Below are 12048 nucleotides of genomic sequence, written 5' to 3'. Positions count from 1 at the left end.
CCAACTGCTGAAGATCATGTTATATTCTGGATCTTTTCCAGCCACAGCAAAACTTATCACATCAACACATACCCCCGTCAATCAAAATGTTCCCTGTATTTATTAAACAGCTCTGATGGGTTTACAAAAAAGACAGACTATGGGTCTTCACGCTTGGGGGTTATAATCAGGTATATCTTAACTATGGAATTCTGGAGAAAAGGTCTTCACCCAGAGGGGTGATTTTAATGACCATGAGTTTAGAAGTGATAACAGTCCTCTAACACAGAGAAGGTACTTACTAGGTAGGTAGCATCACTATTATATACATGTAAGAATACCCTTGTATTTTTTTCCTATCTGCTTTTTCCCAAACTGTTCTAGATTTTTTAAAATTGTGTTTCTTACCCTGCATCTGAGCCATTTCCACAGAGTAGAGGGTCCTTTTGTCCATCCAAAACATAAAAGTGACCTGTTAATATAAAGAATAAACTATTTCATTTCATATCTATCCTACTGACATTGGGAATAAATGAGAGTTTGACTGTCTCAGTTATTTCCAAAGTGGACACAATGAGGTATATTTACAAAAATGGTTTCAAGCCCACAGCCTCAACTATTTATAGTTGAAAATTCAGCAACACTAAGGTTAACAATGTAGCAATATTTCTTACTGTCATCTTCAATATAATCCTTCCAGTTAAATGTACTCATTGTTACATTAACAAATATCCCATTTGAATCCATTGTGCCATTAAAGTAGGATGTGGTGTTGGTTTCAAAAGCAGAATCGCTTGGGGGCCATTGCAAGCATTTATTCCGCAGGTTGCCCATGAACAGCTGCAGACCAATTAGAGCAAACACGCTCAGACAGAACACAGTCAAGATCATGACATCAGAAAGCTTCTTCACGGACTGGATTAGGGCCCCTACAATGGTCTTTAAACCTGAGGAGAGACAGCAATAGGTCATCCAAGGAAGAGTGTCATAATCCGTAATGTCTTCTTAGTCACACACATTCTCTTTTCCCATAAATGGTTGCCTGGCTATTTAGACACAAAGCTTTATGGATAGCCAGATGGTTTGGGAAATGGATGAAAAGCAGATTTTATTTATGAATAGTATGCTTTCTGGAGGTTTAAAATGAAAGTGTAAATATCTAGGCAGGAAGCTTTTTTTGTGTGTGGTTTTATGTGTTGTCATGAACATCTAAAGAAGAACTTGCAGTTATTTTTCATTTCAGATTGTGTTCCTTGAGGCATCTCCCTCCAACCCATTCTTTACACCAGCCTCTAAGTAGCAATAATTCAGAGGAGAAAAGAATTTTAAAAATATTAAATATCCTATGCCATGCTGTTCAAGAATAATCTTTTCTCCTTTATAAAAGGAGATCTATTTTCATAATAGATCTGCAGTGAATGGGAAACCCAAGTAAGTTAGTAAAGGCATGGTAGTAAAGCTTTTTCCAGATTGTAAAAGAGAAGACTTTATATCATAAATGCAAAAAGAGAGAGAAAGCATGAGAGAGAGAGTGCACACGTGCACAAAACTAGTATTTTTATAGACAACTCATGCAATTCTCTGTTAAACTCAAAGGCTGACTTTATAAATAAGCATGTAATTTCTAAACTTTTAGGAACTGAACTGCTTTGAAACATCATTTGGCATTCTTGAAGTTGACAAACAAGAATAATAAACAACAAGTCTAATGACCTAAGTGTGATTTCAACCTAAATATTATTACAGTGTATTTAAATTCAGCCCCAGTGTTTAACCTAGCTCTCACCTGGAATGACTGAAATTGTTTTCAGTGCTCGGAGAACTCTGAATGTTCTCAGCGCTGAGACATTGCCCAGGTCCACAAACTCTGTCACGTATCTGTAATAGGGAGTTCACACACAACACAATAATACACAAGAAAAGTTGGAGATACAAGGAGCCTATCATCTTACACCAGTTTCTTACCTGGAATTACAGAAATAGTTTTCAGAGCTCTCAAGACTCTGAAAATTCGAAGGGCTGAAACATTGCCTAGGCTTACAAATTCTGTTACATACCTGTAGAATTAAATCAGAGTTACTGATAGTTTTGGCAAAGTTTATACTAAATAAAGAATGAAAGTTGGGTTTGGCGTATAGAGCCCCTTGAGTTTAACAAATGGAATTGCTACAGACCTCAGGATGCCATATGTTGAAAACTGCTTTTAAGGAATAAAATTTTGTTGCCTTATTTCAATGTAATTTTCACTAATATGAACAAGTTTGTAAGAAATCAAAGTACAGTTGGAGGTATTATGCTCAATGAATAACTTCATTTTGATGAAATGGAAGGCTATATGACATGAGAGTAATGGTTTAGCGCTCACTTACCAGATAGATTTACCTTACTATATGTATTCTAATGTGTATTCTCAAAATATATGAGGCATATGGTTAATTTGGCTAATAAGCAAACTCTGCATTTAAAATATGTCACAACCACCTGGTTTGTGCTACAACTATTTTCATTCCTTTGAGCTTAACAACTTTTCAAAAATACTCACGCCATCACAATGACACTGAAATCCAGCCAGTTCCATGGATCACGAAGGAATGTAAAATCTTCTAAGCAAAACCCTCTTGCCAAGATTTTTATAAGTGACTCAAAGGTGTAGATTCCAGTGAATGTGTACCTAGGAAAAGCATCCAAATAAAAATTAACATTTTCGTTTGAGCTGTTAATATACATAGTTTCATATATGGCAAATCTTATCCTTCTGTGGTTTTTTAATTTGCTAAAATCTTATTTCATATTTCCATTTACAAAGACTTGACTAGTCTAATTAATCTTATAAGCCTAAATAAAGGGTTAAACTGAAAAGATAGTATCTTCCCCAAAGAATCTGATCTTGTTTAACTATTTAGACTTTAGAGTAATAGTTTCATGTGTTTTATGGATAATGATCAAGCTTGACCCTCTAGAGCAACACTGTTTGATTAAAATATAATCCAAGCTAAATATGCAGTTTTCAAATTTTCAGTAGCCAAATAAAAAATGAAAAACAAGTTAATTTAATTTTCACATTATATTTTATTTAAACCAATGTATCAAAAATATTATTTCAACAACTAAGACTAACCAAATTTCAGGTTTCACATGTGGCTAGTGTCTCCCTTATTAGACAATATAGCTCTAGAGGTAAAATTTCTTGGATTTATTTATTTATAATAAAATATTTCATTCAAATTTATTAATGATTAGAATTATTTTTAGGAATATTTCCCATGTGTAATCTAGAAAATATGCTTCCCCTTTTTATCTTTAAGAGTCAGGCATAGAGTTTTAAAACTGCTTATCTCATATATATCTACACACAAAAAATTATAATTTATTAGTATTTTATGTGTGTGCATTCACACAATTACCAAAACTCAGAGCGAAACCAAATTTCTGATTCTTACCTGCATCAGCTACCATTTCTGTACAATTGAGCCAAATCATTTAAACATGCTTACATTCAAGTTTCAACCTCCAAAATGGTGAAAAGCTTTTCCATTTACTTTTTGATATCTAGTGCATTTCTAGCCCTCTCTCCTTTGAGTCTTGACAATATTATTTCTGTTTCTTCCAAAAATAGTTGAGAAAGAGTACTTGTTTTTCAACATTGTGTTCTTTTAAAAAGTGCAATTTAAGATTATCCTTCAGATTATTTCACCCAGGCCACAAAGATTTGATTTACTCGTATTAAAATTAATTATATTTCCCACCTACTAGTATTTTGTATGTGAATAAAGTTAGGAGAGTTATTTCTGCATTGTTTTCTGCAGAAATTTCTTTCATATGAGGGAACAAAGAAATAAGAAAATCTATGCAGCAATCTTCACATCAAGTTCTCGGCCTTTTGGCTAAGATCAAGTGAAGTTTTCCTAAGAACATTCCTCCACCTTTTTAAAATAATTCAGTTGATTTTTTGAGAAATATAATTGCTATCTTTACTTATTATGAAGTAGCTGACCTCTTTAGGAAAAGATATAATTTACAATGCCAAGCTTATATTTACTTGTGTTTTAGTGTGGACGTTTGCACATTACACATAATCACCATGACATTTCTGTTCGGAGCTAACTACCTTGAGAAAAGCCGTAAGAGACAGCTCAATGTACGTTTTATTTATCACATTAATGGTTAATTCCCTATGGTCTATGCTTAGGCAATTCTGAGTTATCTAAGATTAAAGTCCCTACTCCTATCCCTGTTTTTGTTGATAGCTATCCAAGGAAGAGTGTCCTGGAGCTTAACATGTGAGACAGAGCTTTGCCCAGGACAGGTGTTCAGAAGTGCCTATTAGCAAACTAGATTGAACAGGTAAGTGAGAATCAAGGGGAACTTGATCTTTCTTAGCTCTGCCCCACTAGGCCCCTAATCATACTTTTGATTCTGTCCATGTCACCCAGGTTTTTTTTCCTGTGATTATGATGTCTATAGATCTGCCTGCCTTTCATAATATGACCCTCACTATACCATATGGTCCTCAGCCTATTCTGTGCATATCACCTCTTTGTACCAAGACCGTTTATGCTATCAATGACCTGTTTTCATGTCAGAACTGAATTCTTTTTTCTTTGCACTCTTGTTTATTTGGTTTGGGTTGTTGGCTGTAACCACTAATTTTGCTTGTTTTCCTGCCACTTTGCTGTCAAGTGATAAATGATCCTGATAAATGATCGGGAAACCTGTGCAAAGTTTTCCCACTGAATGAAGTCAAAAACCTTTTGTAGGGGTAAGAACATTTTCATAATGGATGTAGTTATCTCTAAAAATGACTTTAAAAAGAGAGACCTGCTGGGGGGGCCTGGGTGGCTCAGTTAAGCATCCAACTCTTGATTTCGGCTCAGGCCATGATCTCAGTATCGTGAGATTAAGCCCCACGTTGGGCTCTGTGCTGGATGTGGAGCCTGCTTAAGATTCTCTCTTCTTTGCCCACCCCCCCAACTCTCTCTCTCTCTCTATCTCTAAGAAAGGAGAGAGACCTGCATATTCAAGTAATAATATGCAAACGTCCTCTTTACCTATCTTTTAATAGTGTTATACAAATGATATTTGTATATGGTTAAATGCTGCAGTAATTTCTTCTAGGAAGAGTAAATATAGAATGGTTTTATATGTCCATTTGTTAATCCACAAATCATAAATGATAACTAAGAATTCTGTTAAATTGCTTGCCTCAACATAAGAACTAGATTCTCTACTAAAATGATTTCTAAGGAGCATTTCCCAGCTACTATAAAAAAAAAATCTTTAATGTGTTAAACTGACAAATGATGGCTTAGGATAGTGCATTAAATCCTCATAGAAGCCTATAAAAACAGAAATAGAAGTGGCAATATTTGTCATAACTTATCTCCTATTGGATATTACTTTTAAAAAATATGACAAAAAGAACATACTAGAAACTTTTTTTTTCAGTAAACCTTATCATTGTATTATACACTACATAAATAGCTTACATAACTTAAACACCTTCTGTTTCACTAAATAATGTTTCTTTGTCATGAATAACCTCATATGTGACTGATAACTTAAGGAATAGTGTTGTTATAATGCAGAAATTATGTTACTTAATGCAAAAATTTCCCCAGAACATTAATGTTTTGAATCAATTAGTGGCATCTTTTTCCTCACGCTTAAATAAAACATTGTTAGCGTTAAAGGAAGACCTTAGTGATAATGAAGAGAATTGACATATAAGAGCCTTTTTTAGTGGAAGCAGGAGCTAGTTTAACATGCCCAAGAACTATTGTGCTTAGACCGTTTCCTTTGTGTTAAAATAATAAATAAGTGTATTATTTTGATGAATGATAGAAATGTCCCCAGGTCTTCATCTTAAGCGAGAAAGGACAAGCAAGGCCAGGAGTCTGAGACTCCAAAGGAGTCTCTGGCTGTGATTTTAGGCACAAATGTCTGTAGAGCTTTAACTAGGCCAGTATCTTTTTATTGGGATTGTTACGGTTTTTATTAGTGTTCTGATTACAAAGTTTCATAAGTTTTGAGTGATCTGCTCTTAATCATGTTTTCCCCTTAAGCCCTGTTATTTTTTGAGCTATGATTTTGTAGAGAGGTTTTATTTCTTTTATGGAACACATCTGTTGTGTTTTAGCACACATGCTGTGTCTAAATAAACTACATATCTAAATATAGCTAAATATCTAAGTTATTTAAACACCTAAATGTGTTTTCCTGAATATAATGATATAACATATAACCAAAATACCTAATATAATAATATTGTGCTAAACACCTAAATCTGTTTTATGAGAATATAACAATAATGGTAATATACTAGAATAAAATAATTTTATTCATCACATTACTCAAATGGTCATTGTTTTTTTGGTTTTTTTTTAAGATTTATTTATTTATTTGAGAGAGAGAGAATCCTCAAGCAGACTTCTTGCTGAGCTCAGAGCATAGGCTCTCTGAGATCATGACCTGAGACGAAATTAAGAGCCAGGTGCTTAACCAACTAAGGCACCCAGGTGCACAAAATGGTCATTGTTTTTTTTTTTATCTAAAATGCATAACTATGATTGAATCTTAACTTTTATGCTACATGATTGGTTTAGTTTACCAGCTAGTGTATATACTATTTATAACCTTTCTTAAACAGATACTATCATGAATTTGTTGGAAAGAATACTTACCTCATAGAAGAGAAACTCCCCCAAAGAACTTCCCTTATCTTCTTTCATGTTATGGAAATAACTTTTTCTTAGAAGTTTTTAGCCTGACTCCAAAAAGTATAAAACTTGTCAGACCATAACCATAAGGCGATTGCTAGAGAATTTGAGTGTGCATTTCTCATTCAAAGAAGTCATTCCTACTTACTCTACATTCTTCGTCCAGTCTGGAGGGTTACTCAAGGTCATAAATACGCAGTTGGTCAAAATAGTGCACATGATAAGCATGCTGAATAAAGTAGATTATAGTTAAGGAATAAATGCTAGTATATTATCATGGCCTTACAAACAATCCAATGCCAAAAAAAAAAAAAAATCATCAACGTTACTTGTGAAATTTGTTTTACTTATTTGTTTTAAAACAATGGCAAAAGTAATAAGAAACTTCAAAGCCTGTCATATGTTCTTGGTCTGCTCTTTTTCATTTTACATGAAATGTAAAATTCCACAGAACTGAATTTAATGGAAAGGGATCTCTATTTTAAGCAGTGGGAATTTTGCATTCCAATCAGTTATGTGAAATAACACTGCAAGGGGAAATGACCATTCTTTAGTAAGTTCACAATATAAGTGTAAATTGTAAAAAATATAAATGTAATTATATCTGAAGTTGTACTTCAGATATGATTTAAAATCAGCATTGGCTGACAAAACGTTAATGAATACAATTTAAAAACCCTGAGAATGTATACCTCAGTATATTTAAGGATTACATTGACTGAGAATTCTACTGTAATTAGGTACTCTTAATAGTCTTATTGTGATGTGACTCATTCTTTTAGTGTTGATAAAAGAAGAGTAAAGGGAGAGAGAATTTTTTGCTGATAAGTTAATATTGTTTTCTAACTTTTTATTTTTACTTTAGACTGTGGGGGAACTTAGTGAGCCATCTAGATATCCTTCTGTACCTAGTCCACACCATACCTAACATATAAATGCTATTTTGTAAACTTCCTGAGAATTTGCCGTAGTTAAGTTCTCTTAGGATCTCAATCAGACTTCATTCTAAGGAAGATTATGATTATTTTGGGGTGAATCTTTTATTTAAAAATATAAATGTTTGCTAATATCAAACCATAGAATGAAAAGAATTCAAATGAACCTCAAAAAGTTCAGTGCTATTTGCTGTAACTCTAGGTTAACCAGTCTTTTTTCTCTCTTTTAGTTTTTATAAGGCTTTTAAAAAATTTTTTTATTGTTATGTTAATCACCATACATTACATCATAAGTTTTTGATGTAGTGTTCCATGATTCATTGTGCATAACACCCAGTGCTCCATGCAGAAAGTGCCCTCTTTAATACCCATCACCAGGCTAACCCATCCTCCCACCCCCCTCCCCTCTAGAACCCTCAGTTTGTTTTTCAGAGTCCATCATCTCTAATGGTTCATCTCCCCCTCCGATTTGCCCCCTTCATTCTTCCCCTCCTGCTATCTTCTTTTTTCTTTTTTTCTTAACATATATTGCATTATTTGTTTCAGAGGTACAGATCTGAGATTCAACAGTCCTGCACAATTCACAGCGCTTACCAGAACACATACCCTCCCCAGTGTCCATCACCCAGTCACCCCATCCCTCCCACCCCACCCCCCACTCCAGCAACCCTCAGTTTGTTTCCTGAGATTAAGAATTCCTCATATCAGTGAGGTCATATGATACACGTCTTTCTCTGATTGACTTATTTCGTTCAGCATAACACCCTCCAGTTCCATCCACGTCATTGCAAATGGCAAGATCTCATTCCTTTTGATGGCTGCATAATATTTCATTGTATATATATACCACCTCTTCTTTATCCATTCATCTGTCGATGGACATCTTGGCTCTTTCCACAGTTTGGCTATTGTGGACATTGCTGCTATAAACATTGGGATGCACGTACCCCTTCGGATGACTACATTTGTATCTTTGGGGTAAATACCCAGTAGTGCAATTGCTGGGTCGTAGGGCAGCTCTATTTTCAACTTTTTGAGGAACCTCCATACTGTTTTCCAGAGTGGCTGCACCAGCTTGCATTCCCACCAAGAGCGTAGGAGGGTTCCCCTTTCTCCGCATCCTTGCCAACATCTGTCATTTCCTGACTTGTTAATTTTAGCCATTCTGACTGGTGTGAGGTGGTATCTCACTGAGGTTTTGATTTGGATTTCCCTGATGCGGAATTATGTTGAGCACTTTTTCATGTGTCTGTTGGCCATTTGGATGTCTTCTTTGGAAAAATGTCTGTTCATGTCTTTGCCCATTTCTTAATTGGATTATTTGTTCTTTGGGTGTTGAGTTTGATAAGTTCTTTATAGATTTTGGATACTAGCCCTTTATCTGATATGTCATTTGCAAATATCTTCTCCCATTCTGTCAGTTGTCTTTTGGTTTTGTTGACTATTTCTTTTGCTGTGCAAAAGCTTTTTATCTTGATGAAGTCTTAATAGTTCATTTTTGCCCTTGCTTCCCTTGCCTTTGGCGATGTTTCTAGGAAGAAGTTGCTGCAGCTAAGGTCCAAGAAGTTGCTGCCTGTGTTCTCCTTAGGATTTTGATGGACTCCTGTCTCACATTTAGGTCTTTCAACCATTTTGAGTCTATTTTTGTGTGTGGTGTAAGGAAATGGTCCAGTTTCATTCTTCTCCATGTGGCTGTCCAATTTTCCCAACACCATTTGTTGAAGAGACTTTTTTCCATTGGACATTCTTTCCTGCTTTGTCAAAGATTAGTTGACCATAGAGCTAAGGGTCCATTTCTGGGCTCTCTATTCTGTTCCACTGATCTATGTGTCTGTTTTTGTGCCAGTACCATACTGTCTTGATGATGACAGCTTTGTAATAGAGCTTGAAGTCCGGAATTGTGATGCCACCAGCTTTGCTTTTCTAACATTCCTCTGGCTATTTGGGGTCTTTTCTGGTTCCATACAAATTTTACGATTATTTGTTCCATTTCTTTGTAAAAAGTGGATGGTATTTTGATGGGGATTGCATTGAATGTATAGATTGCTCTAGGTAGCATTGACATCTTCACAATATTTGTTCTTCCAATCCATGAGCATGGAATGTTTTTCCATTTCTTTGTGTCTTCCTCAATTTCTTTCATGAGTATTTTATAGTTTTCTGAGTAAACAGATCCTTTGCTTCTTTGGTTAGATTTATTCCTAGGTCTCTTGTGGTTTTGGGTGCAATTGTAAATGGGATCAACTCCTTAATTTCTCTTTCTTCTGTCTTGTTGTTGGTGTATAGGAATGCCACTGATTTTTGTGCATTGATTTTATATCCTGCCACTTTACTGAATTCCTGTATGAGTTCTAGCAGTTTTGGGGTGGAGTCTTTTGGGTTTTCCACATAAAGTATCATATCATCTGCAAAGAGTGAGAGTTTGACTTCTTCTTTGCCGATTTGGATGCCTTTGATTTCTTTTTGTTGTCTGATTGCTGTGGCTAGGACTTCTAATACTATGTTGAATAGCAGTGGTGATAGTGGACATCCCTGCTGCGTTCCTGACCTTAAGGGGAAAGCTCTCAGTTTTTCCCCATTGAGAATGATATTCGCTGTAGGTTTTTCATAGATGGCTTTTATGATATTGAGGTATGTACCCTCTATCCCTATACTCTGAAGAGTTTTGATCAAGAAAGAATGCTGTACTTTGTCAAATGCTTTTTCTGCATCTATTGAAAAGATCATATGATTCTTGTTCTTTCTTTTATTAATGTATTGTGTCACGTTGATTGATTTGCAGATGTTGAACCAAACTTGCAGCCCAGGGATAAATCCCACTTTGTCGTGGTGAATAATCCTTTTAATGTACTGTTGGATCCTATTGGCTAGTATTTTGGTGAGAATTTTTGCATCCATGTTCATCAAGGATATTGGTCTGTAATCCTCCTTTTTGTTGGGGTCTTTGTTTGGTTTTGGGATCAAGGTAATGGTGGCCTCATAAAACAAGTTTGGAAGTTTTCCTTCCATTTCTATTTTTTGGAACAGTTTCAGAGGAATAGGTATTAATTCTTCTTGAAATGTTTGGTAGAATTCCCCTGGGAAGCCATCTGGCCCTGGGCTTTTGTTTCTTGGGAGATTTTTGATGACTGCTTCAATTTCCTTAGTGGTTATAGGTCTGTTCAGGTTTTCTGTTTCTTCCTGGTTCAGTTTTGGTAGTTGATACATCTCTAGGAATGCATCCATTTCTTCCAGGTTATCTAATTTGCTGCCATATAGTTGCTCATAATATGTTCTTATAATTGTTTGTATTTCTTTGGTGTTGGTTGTGATCTCTCCTCTTTCATTCATGATTTTGTTGATTTGGGTCATTTCTCTTCTCTTTTTGATAAGTCTGGCCAGGGGTTTATCAATCTTGTTAATTCTTTCAAAGAACCAGCTCCTAGTTTCGTTGATCTGTTCTACTGTTCTTTCGGTTTCTATTTCATTGATTTCTGCTCTGATTTTTATTATTTCTCTTCTCCTGCTGGGTTTAGGCTTTATTTGCTGTTCTTTCTCCAGCTCCTTTAGTTGTAGGGTTAGGTTGTGTACTTGAGACCTTTCTTGTTTCTTGAGAAAGGCTTGTATTGCTATATACTTTCCTCTTAGGACTGCCTTTGCTGCATCCCAAAGATTTTGAACAGTTGTGTTTTCATTTTCATTTGTTTCCATGAATTTTTTAATTCTTCTTTAATTTCCTGGTTGACCCATTCATTCTTTAGTGGGATGCTCTTTAGCCTCCATGTATTTGAGTTCTTTCCGACTTTCCTCTTGTGATTGAGTTCTAGTTTCAAATCACTGTCGTCTGAAAATATGCAGGGAATGATCCCAATCTTTTGGTACCAGTTGAGACCTGATTTGTGACCTAGGATGTGATCTATTCTGGAGAATGTTCCATGGGCACTAGAGAAGAATGTGTATTCCGTTGCTTTGGGATGGAATGTTCTGAATATGTCTGTGAAGTCCGTTTGGTCCAGTGTGTCATTTAAAGTCTTTATTTCCTTGTTGATCTTTTCCTTAGATGATCTCCATTTCAATAAGGGGGTTGTTAAAGTCCCCCACTATTATTGTATTGTTGTCGATGTGTTTCTTTGCTTTTGTTATTAATTGCCTTATATAATTGGCTGCTCCCATGTTAGGTTCATAGATATTTACAATTGTTAGATCTTCTTGTTGGATAGACCCTTTAAGTAGGATATAGTGTCCTTCCTCATCTGTTATTATAGTCTTTGGTTTAAAATCTAATTTGTCTGATATAAGGATCGCCACCCCTTTTGGAAAGCCACCAAGCTTTCTTTTGGAAAGCTTGGAAAGCCACCAAGCTTTCTTTTGGTGTCCATTAGCATGGTAAATGGTTTTCCACCCCCTCACTTTCAATCTGGAGGTGTCTGTGGGTCTAA

At 35.4% G+C, this 12048-nt stretch overlaps 1 protein-coding gene across 6 annotated transcripts in view; it reads right to left on the bottom strand.

Moving 5' to 3' along the window:
- SCN3A (sodium voltage-gated channel alpha subunit 3) overlaps nucleotides 1–12048 on the bottom strand; it is a 115662-nt gene that overhangs the window by 64124 nt on the left and 39490 nt on the right. For all 6 annotated transcript variants that reach the window (XM_032409178.1, XM_032409193.1, XM_032409199.1 and 3 more), the window contains 5 exons: nucleotides 6844–6933; nucleotides 2522–2650; nucleotides 1766–1857; nucleotides 654–926; nucleotides 388–451 (listed from right to left, as the gene is read on the bottom strand). In XM_032409178.1, the coding sequence (XP_032265069.1) occupies nucleotides 388–451; nucleotides 654–926; nucleotides 1766–1857; nucleotides 2522–2650; nucleotides 6844–6933 (648 nt within the window). The remainder of the gene's footprint in view (nucleotides 1–387; nucleotides 452–653; nucleotides 927–1765; nucleotides 1858–2521; nucleotides 2651–6843; nucleotides 6934–12048) is intronic.

This window comes from Phoca vitulina, unplaced genomic scaffold (assembly GCF_004348235.1).
Source record: "Phoca vitulina isolate PV1807 unplaced genomic scaffold, GSC_HSeal_1.0 scaffold1, whole genome shotgun sequence".
Lineage (NCBI taxonomy): Eukaryota > Metazoa > Chordata > Mammalia > Carnivora > Phocidae > Phoca > Phoca vitulina.
Note: the sequence above shows the minus strand (reverse complement) of the source record. Positions and strands in the feature narration are given on the sequence as shown.